The sequence below is a fragment of the Balaenoptera physalus genome, assembly GCF_965194825.1.
Source record: "Balaenoptera physalus genome assembly, chromosome: 1".
Classification (NCBI taxonomy): Eukaryota; Metazoa; Chordata; class Mammalia; order Artiodactyla; family Balaenopteridae; genus Balaenoptera; species Balaenoptera physalus.
The window spans coordinates 152,587,456-152,608,620 of record NC_138882.1 but is presented as its reverse complement, the minus strand read 5'-3'; the positions used below and the strand labels follow the sequence as shown (position 1 = coordinate 152,608,620).

Here is a 21,165-nt window from a genome sequence, read left to right as displayed (position 1 = left end):
TTTTTTTTAACATCTTTATTGGAGTATAATTGTGTTACAGTGGTGTGTTAGTTTCTGTTTTATAACAAAGTGAATCAGCTATACATATATATAACCCCATATCTCCTCCCTCTTGCATCTCCCTCCCACCCTCCCTATCCCACCCCTCTAGGTGGTCACAAAACACCGAGCTGGTCTCCCTGTGCTATGTGGGTGCTTCCCACTAGCTATCTGTTTTACATTTGGTAGTGTATATATGTCCATGACACTCTCACTTCGTCCCAGCTTACCCTTCCCCCTCCCCGTGTCCTCAAGTCCATTCTCTATGTCTGCATCTTTATTCCTGTCCTGCCCCTAGGTTATTCAGAACCATTTTTTTTTAGATTCCATATATATGTGTTAGCATACAGTATTTGTTTTTCTCTTTCTGACTTACTTCACTCTGTATGACAGACTCTAGGTCCATCCACCTCACTACAAATAACTCAATTTTGTTTCTTTATATGGCTGAGTAATATTCCATTGTATATATGTGCCACATCTTCTCTATCCATTCATCTGTCGATGGACACTTAGTTTGCTTCCATGTCCTGGCTATTGTAAATAGAGCTGCAATGAACATTGTGGTACATGACTCTTTTTGAATTATGGTTTTCTCAGGGTATATGCCCGGTAGTGGGATTGCTGGGTCATATGGTAATTCTATTTTTAGTTTTTTAAGGAACCTCCATACTGTTCTCCATAGTGGCTGTATCAATTTACATTCCCACCAACAGTGCAAGAGGGTTCCCTTTTCTCCACACCCTCTCCAACATTTATTGTTTGTAGATTTTTTGATGATGGCCATTCTGACTGGTGTGAGGTGATACCTCATTGTAGTAATCTTTTATTTTGCAGTGCTTAAACTGCCATTGATTCCATCCTTTTTCTTTTTTCCTGTAATTTCAGCCATTGTAATTTTCATCTCTAGAAGTTTGACTTGGGTCTTTTTCTATATCTTCTGTGCCTGTACTTAACTTTTTAAACATCTGGAATATAATTATAATAAGTATTATAACGTCCTTGTTTGGTAATTCTAACACGTGTTTCAGTTCTGACTCAGTTGCCATTGATTGATTCCCCCCCCACCCCGCATTTTGAGTTGTATTTTCCTGCTTCTTTGCATCCTTGGTATTTTTAAAATTTTTTATTGGATGACAGATATTGTGATTTTACCTTGTTGGATGCCAGGTATTTTTATGTTCCTATAAAAATTCTTGAGTTTGGTTACAAATAACACAGTTAATTTATCTAAAAAATAGGTTGATCCTTTTGAGTCTTGCTTTTAAGATTTGTAAGGTGGAACCAAAGTCTTGTTTAGTATAGGGCTGATTATTTCCCACTACTAAGGCAAAACCCTTCTGAGTACAGCTGACCCTTGAACAACGCTGGTTTGAACCGTGAGGGTCCACTTATACGTGGATTTTTTTTCAACAGTAAATACTACAGTACTACATGAGCCATTCTTGGTTAAATCCTCCAATGCAGAACCACGGATATGGAGGGCCGACTATAATTTATACATGGATTTTTGACTGCACAGAGGGGGTCAGTGCCCCTAACCCCCACATTGTTCAGAGCTCAGCTATATTTGTAATGACTTTTGGTGTTGTCTGGAATTAAGCCAAACTTCACAGATTAAGCACAGTCCTTCACAAGACTGCCATTACTTCAGATGCTAGCTGCAAGTTCAGGGGTCCCCAGACCTCCCACAGTTCTGACTAACTAGATACAAGTGTGGGAGATCCCACTAGCCCGTCAGGGTTGATAATTCACTAGAATGATTCACAGAACTCAGCAAAGTACTATGCAGTTGACCCTTAAACAACATGGGCTTGAACTGCTCAGATCCACTTATATGTGGATTTTTTTCAATAAATATGTACTACACAGTCCATGGTTAGTTGAATCCGCAGATACAGAACTGCACTTCAGAGAGCTGAATGTAATGTTATACATGGATTTCCAACTGTGCAGGGGTTGACGCCCCAACCCCCATGTTATTCAGGGGTCAACTGTACTTATGATACAGTTTTATTATAACAAAGGAAATATAAATCAGGAGCAGCCGATAGAAGAGACACATAGTGCAAGGTCTGGGAGGGTTCCAAACAAGAAGCTTCTGTGTCTTCAGGAACATGTCACTTTCCGCATACATTGATGTGTAACAATACATACGGCATGAGCTCCTAAGCATCTGTGCCCTGAGTTTTTATTGGAGTTTCCTTACGAGGCCTGATTGATTGAATCACCAGCTGTGTGATTGAACTCAGTCTCCAGCCCCGCTTCGGCACTCTGCAGAAGTCAGGCTGATATCACGTGCCTCAGAGCCCCAGCCTCTCATCACATGGTTGGTGTTTCTGAAATGGCCAGCTGCCACCCCGAGTTATCCTTTTAGCATCAGTGTCATCAAACTGACATAGACTCTCAGAGTCTGCCAGGAATAACAAAGGCACTCATATCACTCAGGAAATTCCACGGGTTTAGAGGTTACCTCCCAGGAACCAGGGGCAGAGGTCAGCCAAATTCTTTATTATACAGTAATACTTTACCCAGTGCCCATGAATTATGAGCTTTTTCTATCTGGGTTTTGGGAATAGGCACTATTCCCAGACCTGTGTATCACATAATGCTCCCAGTAATCATTTCAGGCATTTCTTTCACTAGCCTCAAGAAGTATCCTCACACACATTTGCTAATCAGAACACTGCTGTTCTGATGCGACCCTCTGTGAACCTTTGGAGTTCTCTCTCTGCAGTTTTCTCCTCTCTGTCATGTGAACTCTAACTACCTTGAATTTTTTCTCGATTTTCAGTTTTGTCTCCTCAACTCAGAAGTCTGCCAGCCTCTGCCTGGGTTCCCGCTTCCTGCATCTGAGCTTGGAAACTCTCCTAAAGCATAACCTGGGCAGTCATAGAGCTCATCTTGTTTGTTTCCTGTCTCTCAAGGACCACTGTCCTTTGTTGTCTGAAATTTGGTGTCTTGGAAATCATTGTTCCATGTGTTTTGTGCAAATTTCGGTCATTTAAGGCAGGAGGCTAAATCCAGTCCCCTTTTCTCCATCTTGGCCAGAAGTGAAATTTTTTAAATTATATTTTAATCTATAAGATATCTCTCTCTATTCTTCTATTCCAACCCCCATCCCTTTGTCCCTCCTTGGTAACTTTAGTTTTTAGTCACATTTTTGACAAGATAGTTTTTCTTTCAGATTGTAATCTATTTTGGAATGAAAAGGAGATATTTATCCTGTAATCAAGCAACAGCAGCCCAAGGTTTTTATGGCCTATCTTAATTCATTTTTACAAATATTTATTGGATTATCTACTGAAGCATCTCACTCTACATCATCACTTTCTCCCTAGTTTACCAGGATTTACAACCTATTGATTTCAACACCTTTTCACTGTTTCTCACTCCTCCGGCTTTTCTGTTTATCTACATTAAGATTCCATGGTTTCATCATTAAAATCACTTTTTTACATAATTCTAGTTCTTTTTTCGCTTTTACCCTGTGTTGTGGTAGCCTGGCAAAATGTAAACCCTGATTAAATCTACCTCTTTCTTTAAAAATTTTTTTTTAAATTTATGTATGGTAAAATCCACCTTTTTTGGAGTACATTCTAAGAGTTTTGACAATGTATACAGTTATGTTACTACCACTGTCACAATCAAGATACAGAACAGTTCCATCACCAGAAAATTTGCTGGTGCACCTGTAATGTCTGGTAACCATTGATCCTTTGTCCCTGTAGTTTTAGTTTTTTCAGACTGTCCTATAATGGAAATTATACAGCATGTAGCCTTCTTAATCTGGCTTCCTTTACTTATCATAATGCATTTGAGATTAATCTGTGTTGTATGTATTGTTGGGAAGGAAATAAAATCTTTTTCTTCTACTCATCTCGGGTTCTTCAGCTGGGGCCCTCTAAATTAGACTGGCCAAAGACTGATTAACAAGAGGCATATTTAGGAGTAGTATATTCTGGTACCCTTCAGTATCAATAGGTCATTCATTTTTATTGCTGAGTAGTGTTGTATTGTATGTTTGAACTACAGTTTATTCATTCACCTGTTGATGCATATCTGGGTTTCTAGTTTCTGGCGACTGGGAATAAAGCTGCTGTAAACATCCATGTATTAAATTTTGTGTGAATATTTAGTTTTCATTTCTCTGGGAGTGGGATAGTTGAGCCATATTGTATGTTTAACATTATAAGGAACTGAAATTGTTTTCCAAAATGCCTGCAGTATTTTGCATTCATCAGGTATAAGGATCCTTTTTTTTTTGGCCAGCACTTATTTCTCCTTTTTGGTTTTTAATTTTTGCCATTCTAACAGGAGTCTAGTGGTTTTAATTTTTGTGATTTTAGTTTGTATAGTTCCTGTGATGAATGATTTAGAGCATCTTTCATTTGCTTATTTTGTCCTCTTTATATCTTTAGTGAATGTTCAAATTTTTCCAACTGTTCATATTTTAAAAATATGGTTGTTGTTTTCTTATTGTTGAGTTTTGAGAGTATTTCATCTATTCTGAATGTAAGTCCTTTGGTAGATTTGTGTCATTTAAAAATATTTTCTCCCAGTCTGTAATTTATCTTTTCATTCTCTTAAGAGTGTCTTTAACAGAACAAAAGTTTTTAATTTTGTTGAAGTCCAGTTTATTAATTTTTTTATGGAGTGTTCTTTTTATATCATATCTAAGAACTTTTTGACTGAAACTTATATCACAAACATTTTCCTCCATGTTTTCTTCTAAAAAGTTTGTAGTTTTATGTTTTATATTTAGGTCAGTGATCCATTTTTAGTTAATCTTTATGACTGTTAGGCATTGTTTGAAGTTCTTTTTTTTCCCATTTGTATGTCCATTCATTTCAGTATCATTTGTCATTTACTTGCCTTTGCACCTTTATCAAAAGTCAATTGATTATACCTGGTTGGATCTAATTCTTCCTTCATTCGTAACTTACATCCAAACTTAAATATGAGTGAAGACAAAAAGAGTAGCATACTCACTGGTCTCATTTTAGATTCATGACCAATACCATTAAGGAAGCTCTTGGACCTACCTGGCAGTCCTTCCTGGTCCATAATACATTCCTACTCCTCTAGATGACTATTTGCATGGGATCTCTTCTCAAATTTCCAGTGCCTCCTCTCCTTTCCTCAGTTTCAGCTGATGGCTTAGCCCCAATTTTCCTGAGTGAATAGAAGCAATCAGAAGATAATTTTCACACAGTTCCATCCAGCAACTTACTAATATCTATATATTTTCTTTTCTTAGCTTCCAGGACACCATTCTTTCTTGGTTCTTCTCCTGCAGTCTTCTGACTTCCCCTTCCCATCATATTCTACATCTCAGTAAATGGCAGTTCCTGTCTTCAACTTGCCCAGGCCATGAAATTCAGAATCATCTTTTTTTTTTTTCACATTCCACATCCAACCTACGGGCAAATATTGTCCTTTTTCCCTTCAAAATATATCTAGAGTTTGAAACTTCTCACAATCTTTTGAACTGTTAACATCTTCGTTCAAGTTATCACTGTCTTTTGCCTGGATTATTTTTATTATGCTTATCTGATATCCTTTCTTCTATTCTTGTTCCCTTTCCATCTATTCTTTACAGAGAAAGTCAGAGAGATCCGTTAAAGTAGGTCAAAAGCCTTCTAAAAGTTAGGCAAAGGTCCTTGTGGTGACCTACCAGACCCTATGAAATCTAGCTGCGTGCTATCACTTTGACCTCATCTCCTACCATTCTTGCTCAGTTTGCTTCAACCATACTAGATGTGATGTATATATGCGTGCATGTTTTACTCTACAGGTATTCACTTAGTCCCCAGGATGTTCCAGGCATTTGGGATATAACAAGAACAAAACAAGTGAGCATCCCTACCCTATTGGAGCTTACCTTAGAGGGAGGAGATAGTTAAATATATACAGAAAATGTTAGGTGGTGACAAAGCAGGGATAAACATTCAAATATTTGTTTAATATTGTATATAAAGGGTATATGAAACTTTTTAGTCTGCTTCTTTGTAAGAGTTTACAGGCTAATCAGAGAGTAGAATATACACAATGGGGCTTTCATTATACATTTTCTTATTATTTAAATGAATGAGATCTTTTAATTTTGACATTCTTTTTATTTATGCTAATTTTATTACTATAAATTAAATCCTGCCGTTGATGAATTCTCTCTTCCACTTCAATCTGCTTTTGCCCAGGACTTTAGAAATTACCAGTATACATTGCCAGTAGTTCAAGGTTTGGTGGTTGATATGGAAGTTCGGAAAACCAGCATCAAAATTCCCAGCAACAGATACAATGAGGTAAGATTTCCCATGAATTTTTCATAATTGAATATCATAAATGAAGATGAGAAATACATGATTACATGTAAATTTTTAGTTAATCGGCAGTGAAATCAGTTCATAATATTATATGAGTTAGATCAGTGATAGGGAATTCCATAACAGAAAGATAAAATGTTAAATTTGTGATTTATTTAGTCTTTGCTTGTGTCATTTGTTGTATTTTGACCTTTTGATGCCGACAGTCAGTGACAGATTTGCTTTTTGATTGAAGTATAAAATTAACTTTATAATATTTATTAGTGGTGGGATCTTTTATTTTTCCCTCTTTCTATAAGTATGTATTACTTTTAACTATACTTAATGTTCAATCATAGCTCACCTATAAGTCCCAAAATTATTTTTAAATAAGGTTTTGAAAGCAAATGATTGCATCTTGAATTAAGCTGTATTTTGTAACTAAAATGAAATTGTGCATACTACACATACATTAACAGGATTATGTAATAACTGTTCTTGCCTATTTGCCATGTGAAGTAGTACTTGAATTTAAAAATTTCTTAAAATGGGTTCTAAAGTGTTGGATAGTAATCATTGTGATTTAAAATAGAAAATTTAAAACTTAGTTTGATATAATGTTAAAATTTGTTGTTTTATTAGACAGGGTGATAACTCCACAGTTACTTCTTCCACCATATCTTGGTATAAAATAACTTCTTCCCTCCTTCTCTTTCTTCCTTTTCTTCCTTTCTTTTTTCCTTTCTCATTCAGCCATTTATTCACTTACTCATTTGTACATTCAATAAACATTTTATACTTGATATACACTTAAAATCACAGAAATGTCTTACTGGACTTTTAAGCTCAGGGCTCAGTATTATTATGTGGGAATGACCTATTTGAAGAAAACATTTACCCTGTGGCTTTCTGTCTGATGGCTTTTTTCAGGACACTAGAAAATAGTAGTTAGAATGTGTGCTTAATTTTTTCTGGGATACAATTAGCTATTAGATAGTCCTACCTTGGAACCATGCTAAACTAGAGTCAAATCTTTAAAGAGAACTATTTTTATGTAATTTATGCCCTAAATAGTTTTTAAAGGAGGCTATGCTTTGAAAACTTGTTTTATTTCCCATATTTGAAGTGTTATTATCTATTTCACAAACGTCTATTAAATATATTCCGTGATATGATACAAAGATGAATCAGACATTATGCTTGCCTTCTGGGAGCTTATTGTCCAGAAGTGAGATGATCAGATGTCAACTCCAAGTGGATAACGTACATTGCTATCCTTGGTGTTTGCAAGATGGTACTTTGTGTTTGGTAATTAGATCTGTTTATACAAGTATATTTGTAAAAGCTATGAGGCCCCCATAATTATTTCAGTACTTGACTGAGGACATTCATGACAACAGCTGCCATTCATATTATCTGTCTTTATCTGAATTCTGCCTCCTAGGTTTATGGTTGTGCAGGTTCAGAAATCTTTTTTCAAAAACAGTAACTGTATTTCTTGTCATTTATTACATTTAATTTTCAATAAAGTTTACCAATTATATATCACTTATTTTTCTTACTTGATTTAGCAGACTGACTTCCCTTCTAATTCAATTTTTGTTTTAACTCAGTGTAATTTTATTTCTCATGATCTTGGACAGTTGAATTGTCTTGTGTCTAATAGTTGAAAAAGTAATTTCTTATACATTATTTCATTTAATCACCACAATATTCCACTTTTCCTCTCATTCATTTTTCTTTATTTGTACCTTTAGTTTTTCTTATCACTCCCTGAACTATGTTTTCTTTTGTTTATAGCCTTTGCACAAGCTATTTTCTTATTGTTGCATACTTCCCCTACTCTTCATTTGCATAACCCATACTCAATTTTCAGGTTTCAGTTTAAATGGTATTTTCTCAGATAGGCTTTCATTTTTTCACATATTTATTTCAAATAGGCTTTCATTTAATAACACACATTCTATGTGTAATACTCACTACATTTGTAATTCCTTATTCAGTGTCTGTTTTCTCTACTAGACTTTTAGTTCCATGAGGGACTGTGTCTGTCTTGTTTACCACTGTATCATTAGCAGTCTATCTAGTATAGAGTAATTGCACAAGAAATATATATATTGAATGAAGACATGAAACAAATAAAATATAAACAATATAAAATATAAAACAAAATATAGATATATAAATAATATAAAAATAACTAAAAGATAAAGTAATGTGGAAATATGTGCTGAAACTTATTGGAAGTTTATTAAAGATTCGAAGAAGGGAGAGCTCTGATAAATGAAGCAGTCAGGAATTTGCTTTATTTCTAAATGAGCCTGAATCCCTAACAGCCAGAGCAGCACATTCCACGTAGATGTTTATAAACATTCATGTAGATGTAAATGAAGGAAAGATTTGAAATGGACAGTGAAGGATGTGTAGGCACTATAAAGTAAAGGGTGGAAAATAAGTGAAAAGAGGGATAGATACCAGCCTAAACAAAAGGCAGGAAAGCACCAGGAATGGGCATGTCTTGTAGGGAGGATGGGAGATATCAACCTGCCTAGTGAAGAAGAGGCTAAAGGCGACTGGGAAATGAAGTTGTACAAAGAGACTGCTGGATATTCAGAGGCTTTCAGAAACCACACAAAGGAGTCTAGACTCTAATATGATAATTTATAGAGATTTTACAGGTTCTAAAGCAGAAAAGTGAATTAACCAAAGTAGAATTTTAGAAAACTGAGTTTTGGCAGCTATATGTAAAATGTGGAGAGAGGGGACCTCTAAGTGTCAACTGAAAAAAAAAAGAAAAGCACAGTGTAAAAGTTGAGAATTATGTTTTATACAGTGGCCTTATTGAGGACTATAGCCCAGGATACAGCCTCTCAGATAGCTCTGAGGAGCTGTTCCAAAGAGGTAAGGGAGGAGCCAGGATTTATAGGAGTTTTTGCTGGGAAAAAACAAAACAAAACAGAACATGTAGTTGAACATCAAAAGAGTACTGCTAATCATGAAAAAACCAGACATCTCAAGTTAATGATTTTAGTGCTTTTCTATGTATGGGAAAATGCAAGAGTCAGGGCTCACTGAAATTATTCCTTAGACAGGCATCTTAACTCTCTAGGGCCAGTATCCTGTTTTTCTCCATCCTGATTTACCCTAAGGGTGCACTGTTGGTGGCAGGTGCAGTGGCTGATGACTTGATGATAGGCAACATTTGTTGTTTACCAGAATGGCAGGCAACATTCTTTGTTTACTGAAATGGCAGGCAACATTTTTTTCCATATAAGGAAAGACTTTAAGCTTAGAAAGCTAAAAGAAGATAATATTTCTGGAGTAGTGATTTTAATAAATGAAGTAGTCGTTGTATATAAATTTTCTAGTCTCCTTCATCAAGGCCATGCAAGATCTCTGTTGGTCTAGGTAACGCTACTCATGTTCTTATGATGAGATTATTTTGATCATTGTGTTAACTAACATCTATTGAGGGTATATTATATATCAGGTACTATTCTAAGCATATATGTGTCTTCACACTATCTCTGTGAAATGAGTAGGGTAATTACCTTTTTACAGATGAGGAAATTAAGACACAGAGCGAGCAAGTGTTGGAGCTAGAATCAAACCCAGACACTCTAATTCCAGTGTCCCTACTCTTAAACACTATACTAAACCGATTTTCATAGACATCAGTTTAATGATTACATCTGATTGTAGGGCTGATTATAGGGTCTTTACAGAGGTAAAGCCCTAATCTAGTATGACTTATAAGAAGGGGAAATTTGGACATAGATATGCATAAAGAGAAGGTGATATGAAGAGGCATAGGGAAAAGATGGAAGTCAAGTCAAGTCCTTGACTCTGCAAGTCAAGGAGAGAGGTCTGGAACAAATCTTTCCTTTTACAGCCCTCAAATGGAACCAGCTCTGCTGACATCTTAATTTTGGATTTCTAGCCTCCAGAATTGTGAGACAATAAATTTCTATTGTTTAAGCCACCAGTTTGCAGTACTTTCTTATAGCAGCACTAGCACACTAACATAGCAGTCCATTGTAAATAGCTAAACATCAAGACAAAATATGTGGGGGGGAAAATACAAAGGACAATGGGGCAGAGAAGGTGAGCCCTATGATTACCCTACTTTACTGTCTGGAGTTTCCAGGCCATAGTGCAGTTAGGGGGGGAACCTAAACTGAGCCTAGAGGTCTCCCTGCATTGAAGACAGTGTAGGGAGGGCATGATGGCTAGAATTTGCAAGACAGATTATGGAAATAAAAGAACTCTGGAGATCTGCAGGAGGTTCCTATTGTGTCTTCAGCTGATTACTAATCAGTGCATGTATGTGAGAAAAACACTGGAAAGGAGCAGGGAGAACATTTCTCAAAGGTCCAGGAATAATTTGTATTCTTACGAGCTAGAGTAAGAAAGGGACAAATAATTCCTGAGGATCGAAGTTATCCATAAATTTAGGCTGCTCTGATCCTACCTAACAAGCTTAAAATAAAGCTTCAAGAAGATCAAGGCACATACATGTTAAGGAGAGACACACAAAATATAAAAAAGGCCTAAATCAAGCTTCAAGAAACAAAAATGACAATGAGATGAAAAATACACTGAGATTAATGGCAGATCAGACACTGCTGAAAAAATTTAGTAAACTTAAAACAGCAATAGAACTATCCAAAACGAAACACAAAGAGAAAAGGCTGAAAAATTAAATGAATGGCACATGATTGAGATGTGGGAAGTGTTGGATGGCCTAACTCTGTAATTGAAGTCCCCCAAAGGAGAGAAGTGGGTTGACAGAAAAGATATTTGAAGAATCAGTGATAAAAAATTTTATAAATTTAATGAGAAGTATAATCACATAGATTCAAAAAGCTCAATGAACTCCAGTTGCAGGAAACAGGATGAAAACTACATTAAGGAACATTATAATCATCAAAATCAAATTGCTTAACACCAGAGGTAAAGAGAAGAATCTTAAAAGCAGCTAGAGAAAAAAATCCACATTATATACTGAGGAATGAGTATAAGAATGACAGCAGACTTCTCATCAAAACAGTTCAATCTGCCACACAGTGTACAAAATCTTTAAAGTATACTGAAAAAGATAACCTGTTAACCTATATTTTATACCCAGTAAAAATATGTTTCAAAAATGAAAAGCAAAATGCTTTTTCAGAAATATAAGAGCTAAAAGAATGTATTACCAGCCACCTATTCCACAAGAAATGTTAAAGGAAGTCCTTCATGGAGAATACCAAATAATGGAAATCTGGAACCACACAAAGTAATGAAGAGCAGCAGAAATGGTTAAATATATAGGTAAATATAAAAACTCTTTAAAAGATAATTGTTTAAAGCAAAACTAACAACAATGTTTTGTGGAGTTTATAACTTACATAGAAACAAAGGGTATTTCCAGGAAAGGGGAAATAGAAGTATACAGATGGAAAGTTTCTATATGCCATGGGATGTGGCATAATATTACTTGAAAGTAGATTGATAAGTAAAGATGTAGAATAAAAATCTAAAAGCAGCCACTAGAAAAATTTAAATGGAGAGGTATAGCTAATAAGCCAACAAAAATAAACTGGAATTATATAAAGAAGGCTGAAAAAGAAGAAAAGGAGAACAAAGAGGAGATACAACAAATAGGAAATAAATGGCAAGATGCTAGATTTAAATCCAGCCATATCAATAATCACATTAATTATAAATGACCTAAGCACCCTCAATTAAAAAGGAGAAATTGTTAGATTGATAAATAAGAAAGATTAAGCTATATGCTGTGAATAAGAAAACCACTTGAAATATGAGGCTACAGATAGTTTAAAAGTAAATGGATGGGAAAAGATATACTACAGTAACACTAATCAAAAGAAAGCTTGAGTGGATAGCGTAATATCAAAGTGTATTTCAGAATAAACAATATTACCAGGGATAAGGAGGCACATTTCATAGCTATAAAGGGATCAATTCATCAAAAGGGTATAACAATCCTAAACATTTGTGCATCTAATAACAGTGCTTCAAAATGCATGAAGCAAGAACTGTTAGAACTATAAGGACAAATATAGATAAATAGAACTACAAGGATGAATCCACAAGTATATTATGAGATTTCAATAACCCCCTGTATCACTATTGATAGAAGTAGACAGAAAATCACCAAGGATATAGAAAACTTGAATAAAATACACACTTCTCAATAACCCATGGGTCAAAGAAGAAACCTAAAGAAAAATTAGAAAATATTTTGAGCTGACTGAAAATGAAAACATGGCGTATCAGAGTTTGTGGGATGCAGCTAAAGCAGTGATTAGAAAGAAATTGATAGCATTAAACTACTATATTAGAGAACAAAGACATCTCAAATCATTGACCTACTCTTCTACCTTAGGAAATTAGAAAAAGAAGAGCAAATGAAACACAAAGCAAACAGAAGAAAGGAAATAATAAAGACCAGCAATTCACAAAATAGAAGGCAGAGAAACAATTTAAAAAATGAAACTAAAAGTTCTTGAGATCAATAAAATCAAATTTCTAATCAGATTGATTAAATAGTGAAAACACACAGGGTACAAGAAAGGTGACAGAGTAGGAGGACATGGAGCTCACTGCCCATCCCCCCCCCAACAAACACATCACCAGTGCATTAACATGTGGAGCAATTCTCACTGAAAACTAACTGGAAACTGGCCTAAAGATCCTTGTACAACCAAGGCTGTAAGACAGATCCACAAAATCGGGTAAGAAGGGAAGAGAAGCGATCAGGTCAACCTGTGTCCCTAGAAGGAGACACAGAAAAGGTGGGGGATTACATAGGCTCAGAGATCCTCCCTGGGGAGAGAGCTGTTCAAGCCACATATTGGGCACCCTAGCCTTGAGTTCTGACACTGAGAAGGTGAGCACCTTAGCTGGTTTGAAAACCAGTGGGACTAACAGGAGGGCTGTAAGACTCTGATTATGAAGTGCATGCACACACTTGCTACTCCTGAAAAAAGGTGGAGGAAGGAGATTAAAGCTGCATAGAACTCTGGCTGGTTTCCCACAACCACTGCAGTGTGCACCCTGGCCTGAGCTGAGTGCCCTTTCCATCCCCAGTTGCTCCATGACACAGTTCCACACTAGGGCAAGGGCTGCTGCAGCCAAGGGGAGTGCATGGTTGTGAGGGACAGAGCCAACGTGGACCCAGAAAGGCATCTGAATGGGGTGGGGACAGCCATTGCTGGTGTTTATGGAGGCAGTGCATCTGAAGCACTCTAGGACTCTGACTGGGACCAGGACTGCCATAGCCCGCATTGCAACCCATACTGAGCACCCACTCCAGCCCTTCTTGCTCTAGTACTGCTCCCCTCTGGAGCAAGAGAACTGGTGCTGGGAGTGGGAGATCACACACTTAGAGGGAACTGAGACAGCTTGGACCTGACCCTCAGGGATTCTGCTCCAGCAACCTGGGACCTCACTGCACCCCAAATAGGGTGTTGATGGCCACCGAGCAGAGGAGAAGCCCCAGCTCACACCTGGCTCTCTTCCTAGCCACTCCACCTCCAACCCCACTTTGTACCAGCGTGATAGCTGCCAGCACACCCTGGGGGATAGAGATGGTTTGTGCTTGTGTCAGATCCAGCACTCCCACCGAAGCCACTTGGCATGTGCACTGTATAAGGACACTCACACAAGGACAGCCCTTCAAGACCAGAATAGATAACTGTGCCACCTAATTTCATAGAGACAGAGAAAGTTAAGCAAAATGAGAAGACAGAGGAATTTGTTTCAGTTGAAAGAACGAGAGAAAACTCCTGAAAAAACAACTAATGAAACAAATAAATAATTTACCAGATCAAGAGTTCAAAGCATTAGTAATAAGAATGCTAAATGAATTAGGGAAAATAATAGATGAACACAGTAAGAATTTTAACAAGGAACTAGAAAATATTTAAAAGAACCAGTCAGAGCTGAAGAGTACTATAACTGAAATGAAAAACACACTAGAAGGAATTAACAGCAGAGTAGGTGATGTAGAAGAATGCATAAGTGATTTGGAATATAGAATAATGGAAATCCCCCAACCAGAACAGTAAAAGAAAAAATTTTAAAGAGAACAGTTTGGGACCTCTAGGACAATATCAAGCTTACCAACATTCACATTATAGGGATCCCAGGAGAATAGAAAGGGGTCAAAAATGTATTTGATAAAATTATGGCTGAAAACTTACTGAACCTGAAGAAGGAAACATATCCAGGCACAGGAAGCACAGAGGGTCCCAAACAAGATGAGCCCAAGCAGACCCACACCAAGACATATCATAATTAAAATGGCAAAAGTTAAAGAGAGGATTCTAAAGGCCTTTAGAATTCTGATTTTTCTGCAGATACTTTGCAGGCCAGAAGGGAATGGTACTATATATTTAAAGTGCTGAAAGGGAAAAACCTGCAACCAAGGATACTCTACAAGCAAGATTATCATTTAGACTTGACAGACAGAAAAACAACTCAGACAAGCAAAAACAATGAGTCCATCAATACTAGACCTACCTTCAAGAAATGTTAAAAGGTCTTTTCTAAGTGGAAGAGACAAGGCTACAACGAGAAGTAAAAAATCTGTAGGAAGGGAAAAATCTACTATTAAAGGCAAATACATAGTAAAGGCTGAGGATCAACCACTTAAATATACAAGTACAAAGATTAAAAGACAAAAAATTATAAAAACAACTATAAAATAAACAGTGAAGGGATTAACATGAAGCTGTAAAATATGACATCAGAAACACAAAATGTAGATTTTTTTAGAATGTGTTTGCACTTAAAGGACTACCTGTTTAAAACAAGTAGACATAGTTAAAGATCAACACGTGTGAACCCTATGGGAATCACAAGTCAAAAACCTACAATAGATATACAAAAACTAGAGAGAAAGGAACACAAGCATACCACTAAAGAAAAACCATTAAAACACAAGGGAAGAAACTAAAAGAAGATGAAAAGAACTGAGAAGGCCTACAAAAGCAATCAGAAAACAATTAACAAAATGGTAATAAGTACATATCTATCAGTAATCACTTTAAATGTCAATGGATTAAATGCTCCAATCAAAAGACATAGAGTGGCTGATTGGATAAAAAAAAACAAGACCTTTCTATGTGCTGCTTACAAGAGACTCATGTCAGAGCTAAAGACACACAGACTGAAAGTAAGGGAATGGAAGAAGATGTTTCATACAAAAAGATGTTCAACATTAGAGAAATGCACATCAAAACTACAATGAGGTATCACCTCACACTGGTCAGAACGGCCACCATTAAAAAGTCTACAAATAACAAATGCTGGAGAGGGTGTAGAGAAAAGGGAACCCTCCTACACTGTTGGTGGGAATGTAAATTGGTGCAGCCACTATGGAAAACAGTATGGAGTTCCTTAAAAAAACTAAAAATAGAGTTGCCATATGATCCAGCAGTCCCATTCCTGGGCATATATCCAGAGAAAACTAATCTGAAAAGATACATGCACTCCAGTGTTCACAGCAGCACTATTTACAATAGTCAAGATGTGGAAGCAACCTAAATGTCCATCGACAGATGAATGGATAAAGAAGATATGCCACACACACACACACACACACACATATACACACACAATGGAATATTACTCAGTCATAAAGAAGAATGTAATAATGCCATTTGCAGCAACATGGATGGACCTAGAGATTATCATGCTAAGTTGAAGTAAGTCAGAAAGAGAAAGACACATATCATATGATATCACTTATATGTGGAATCTAAAATATGATACAAATGAACTTATTTTCAAAACAGAAACAGACTCACAGACATAGAAAACAAACTTAGGTTACCAAAGGGGAAAGGTGGGGGAGGGATAAATTAGGAGTTTGGGATTAGCAGATACAAATTACTGTATATAGAATAGATAAATGAGGTCCTACCATATAGCACAGGGAACTATATTCAATATCCTGTAGTAAATCACAACGGAAAAGAATATGAAAAAGAATATGTATAAGTATAACTGAATCACTTTGCTGAACACCAGAAACTAACACAACATTGTAAATCAACTATACTTCAATTTAAAAAAAAAGGTATTTCATACAAATGCAAATGACAAAAAAGCAGGGGTAGCAATACCCATATCAGATAAAACAGTATTTGAAACAAAGTCTATAATAGAAAACAAGGAAGGGCATTATATAATAATAAAGGGACCAATACCAGAAGAGGATATAATACTCATTAACATATGTGCACTTAATACAGGAGCTTGTAAGTATTTAAAGCAAATATTAACAGACCTAAAAGGAGAAATGGACAAATTACAATAATAGTGGGGGACTTTAACACCCCACTTGCATCACTAGATCATTCAGACAGAAAACCAATAAGGGAACAATAGTCTTAAATGTCACATTAGACCAGTTGGACTTAATAGATATCTACAGGACATTCCATCCAAAAAAAGCCCAGAATACACATTCTCTTCAAGTGCACATGGAGTGTTGTCCAGGATTGATCACATGCTAGGCCATAAAACAAGTCTCAGCAACTTTAAGGGGATAGAAATTAATGTCATGCATTTTTTCCAACCACAACACTATGAAACTAGAAATCAATTACAGAAAGAAGAATGGGAAAAGAACAAACGTGATGACCAAACAACATGCTACTAAAAAAACCAATGTGTCAATGAAGAAATGCAAGAGGAAATAAGAAAATACCTCAAGACAAATGAAAATGGAAACACAACTTTCCAAAATCTATGGAATGCAGCAGAAGCAGTTCTAAGAGGGAAGTTTATAGTGATATAGATCTTCCTCAAGAAAGAACAAAAATCTCAAATAAACAACCTAACCTACCATCCGAAGCAATTAGAAGAATGAACAAAGCCCAAAGTTAGCAGAAGAAAGTAAATAATAAAGATCAGAGAGGAAGTAAATAAAATAGAGACCAAAAGAACAATAGAAAAGATCAATGAAACCAATGTTTATCTTTTGAAAAGATAAACAAAATTGTTAAACCTTTAGCCAAGGTCGTCAAGAGAAAAAGAAGACCCAAATGAACAAAATAAGAAATTAAAGAGGAGAAATAAGCAACACCACAGAGATATAAAAAATCATAAGAGAATACTATGAACAGTTATATGCCAAATTGGACATTCTAGAAGAAATGGACAACTTTCTAGAAACACAGAACTTTCAAAGACTGAATCAGGAAGAAATAGGCTATTCAAACAGACGATCACTAGTAGTAAAATTGGATTTCTAATAAAACAAACAAACTCTCAGCAAACAAAATTCCAGGATTGGACGGTTTCACAGGGGAACTCTACCAAACATATAAAGAAGAGCAATACCTGTTCTTCTCAACTCTTCCAAAAAACTGAAGAGGAGGAAACACTCCCAGATTTATTTTATGTTGCTACCATTACCTTGATACCAAAATCAGTAAAAGACACTACAAAAAAAGAAAATTGCAGGCCAACATCTCTGATGAGTATAGATGCAAAACTCCTCAACAAAATATTAGCACCTGAATACAACAATATATAAAAAGGATCATACACCATGACAAGTGGGATTTATTCCAGGCATGCACAGATCAATCAGTGTGATACACCACATTAACAAAAGGAAGGATAAAAGTCACATGATCATCTCAGTAGACACACACAGAAAAGCATTTGACAAAATTCAACATCCATTCATGATAAAAAAAACTCTCATCAAAGTTGGTATAGAGGAAATATACCTCAATATAATAAAGACTATTTATGGCAAACCCATAGCTAATATACTCAATGGTGGAAAGCTGAAAGCTTTTCCTCTAAAATCAGGAACAAGACAAAGGATGCCCACTCTCACCACTTCTATTTAACATAATATTGGAAGTCCTAGCCACAGCAATCAGTCAAGAAAAAGAAGGAAGAGGCATCCGAATTGGAAGGCAAGAAGTAAAACTGTCACTGTTTACAGATGACATCATACTGCATATAGAAAATGCTAAAGTTGCCACCAGAAATCTATTAGAACTAATAAATGAATTCCATAAAGCTGCAGGATATAAGGTTAATATACAGAAACCTATTGCTTCTCTGTACGCTAATTATGAACTATCAGAAAGAGAATGCAAGAAAATAACCCCAATTAAAATTTTATCAAAAAGAATAAAATACCTAGGAATAAATTTAACCAAGGAGGTAAAAGACCAGTACTCTAAAAACCATAAAACATTGATGAAGGAAGTTGAAGATGATACCAAGGAATGGAAGGATATTCCAGGTTCATGGATTAGCAGAATTAATATTGTTAAAATACATACTACTGAAAGCAATCTACAGATTTAATGCAATCCTTATCAAAATACTCATGACATTTTTCACCGAACTAGAAGAAATAATCCTAAAATTTATATGGAACCACAGAAGACCCTGAATTGCCAAACCAATCTTGAGAAAAAGGAACAAAGCTAGAGGTATAATACTCTCTGACTTCAGACTACTACAAAGCTTTAGTCATCAAAACAGCATGGTACTGGCACAAAAACAGACACAGATCAATGGAACAGAATAGAGAGCCCCCAAGTAAACCCACATACTTATGTTTAATTAACCTACGATGAAGGAGGCATGATATACACTGGAGAAAAGAGCGTCTCTTTAATAAATAGTGCTGGAAAAATTGGACAGCTACTTGTAAAAGAATGAAATTAGAACATTTTCTCACACCATATACAAAAATAAACTCAAAATGTATTGAAGACCTAAATGTAAGACCTGAAACCATAAAACTCCTGGGAGAAAACATAGGCTGAACACTCTGACATAAAGTGTAGGAAGATCTTCTTAGATCTGTCTCCTAAGGCAAAAAAAATAAAAGCAAAAATAAATAAGTGGGACCTAATTAAATGTAACAATTTTTTTTTTTACAGCAAAGGAAACCATCAAGAAAATGAAAAGACAACCTCCTGAATAGGAGAAAATATTTGCAAATGATATGACCGATAAGGGGTTAATATCCAAACTATATACATGATTCACACAACTCAATATCAAAAAAATAACCAGCCTGATTTAAAAATGGTCAGAAGGGAATTCCCTGGCAGTCCAGTGGTTAGGAGTCAGTGCTCTCACTGCCGGGGCCCAGGTTTGATCCTTGGTCGGGGAACTAAGATTCTGCAAGCTACGCGGCATGGCCAAAAAAAAAAAAAAGGTCAGAAGACATGAATAGAGATTGTGTCAAAGAAAATATACAGATGGCCAAAGGCACATGAAAAGTTTCTCAACATTTCTAATCATCAGAGAAATGCAAATCAAAACCCCAGTGAGATACCACCTCACACTTGTCAGTATGGCTATCATCAAAATGTCTGTAAGCAGCTATACTCCAATAAAAAATAATTTTTAAGAAAGCCTATAAATAACAAATGTTGGCAAAGCTGTGGAGAAAGGGGGATCCTGGTACACTGTTAGTGGGAATGTAAATTGGTACAGCTACTATGGAAAATATTATGGAGATTCCTCAAAAAACTGAAAATAGAACTGCCATATGATTCAGCAATTCCTCTCCTGGGTGTATATTCAAAGAAAACAAAAACAGTAATTTGAAAATATACATGTACTCCAATGTTCATAGCAGCATAATTTACAGTAGCCAAGATATAGAAGCAACCTAAGTGTCCATCAACAGATGAATGGATAAAGAAGATGTGATACATAGATATATCTCTTTATCTATCTATCTGTCTATCTATGTAATGGAGTATTACTTGGCCATGAAAAAGAATGAAATTCTGCCATTTACAACAACATGGATGGACCTAGAGTGTATTATGCCTAGTGAAATATGTCAGACAGAGAAAGACAAATACTGTAATGCTATCACTTGTATGTGGAATCTAAAAAATAAAACAAACCAATGAATATAACCAAACAGAAACAGACTCACAGATATAGAGAATAAACTAGTGGTTATCAGTGGAGAGAGGGGAGTGGGGAGTGGCAAGATATGGGTAGGGGAGTAAGGAGGTACAAACTACTGTCTATAAATAAGACTAGAAGGATATATTGTACAGCACAGGGAAATATAGTCACTATTTTATAAACTTTAAATGCAGTATAATCTATAAAAATATTGAATCACTGTGTTGCACACCTGAAACTAATATTGTAAATCACCTATACTTCAATTAAAAAATAGTAAAAACACAAATTAACATTATGAAATGTGAGAGAGAGGGATATCATTACAAGTCCTGTAAATAGTAAGAAGACAATAGGGCATATTATGAACACATTTATGCTAATACATGTCCAACTTGGACAAAATGGACAAATTCTTTGAACATCAACTTTCATACCTCTGTCAAGAAAAAATAGGTAGCTGGAGTAGCCCTGCGTCCATTGAAAGAGTTGAATTTATTATTATAAACCTTTTCACAAAGAAAAGCCCAGGTCTAGATATGTTCACTGGTGACTTTTACAAAATGAAGGAAGAAATAACACCAGTTCTATACACTCTTAGAAAATAGATGAGGAGGGAATCTCTTTTGATGAGGCCTTCATTACACTAGTATCAAAACTAGAAAAAAAAATTGGAAGAAATGAAAACTGCAGACCTATATCCCTCATAGGTGGTTGCATAAATACATAACAAGTTTTTAGTATATCCAATTCAGTAATACACAAAATAATAAGGTACTTCATGACTAAATGGGGCTTATTCCAAATACGCTAAGTTGGTTTAACATTCAAAAATCAATCTGTAACTCAGCATATTAACAGGATAGAAAGGAAAAACATGTTAAAAGAAAAAGCTGCT

General features: G+C 35.8%; 1 protein-coding gene across 6 annotated transcripts in view; it reads left to right on the top strand.

The window, feature by feature from the left end:
• The window catches only part of ZFYVE9 (zinc finger FYVE-type containing 9), a 189,701-nt gene that overhangs the window by 141,344 nt on the left and 27,192 nt on the right, over window positions 1-21,165 (top strand). For all 6 annotated transcript variants that reach the window (XM_082428846.1, XM_082428847.1, XM_082428848.1 and 3 more), the window contains one exon: window positions 6,240-6,344. In XM_082428846.1, coding sequence (XP_082284972.1) covers window positions 6,240-6,344 — 105 coding nt within the window. The remainder of the gene's footprint in view (window positions 1-6,239; window positions 6,345-21,165) is intronic.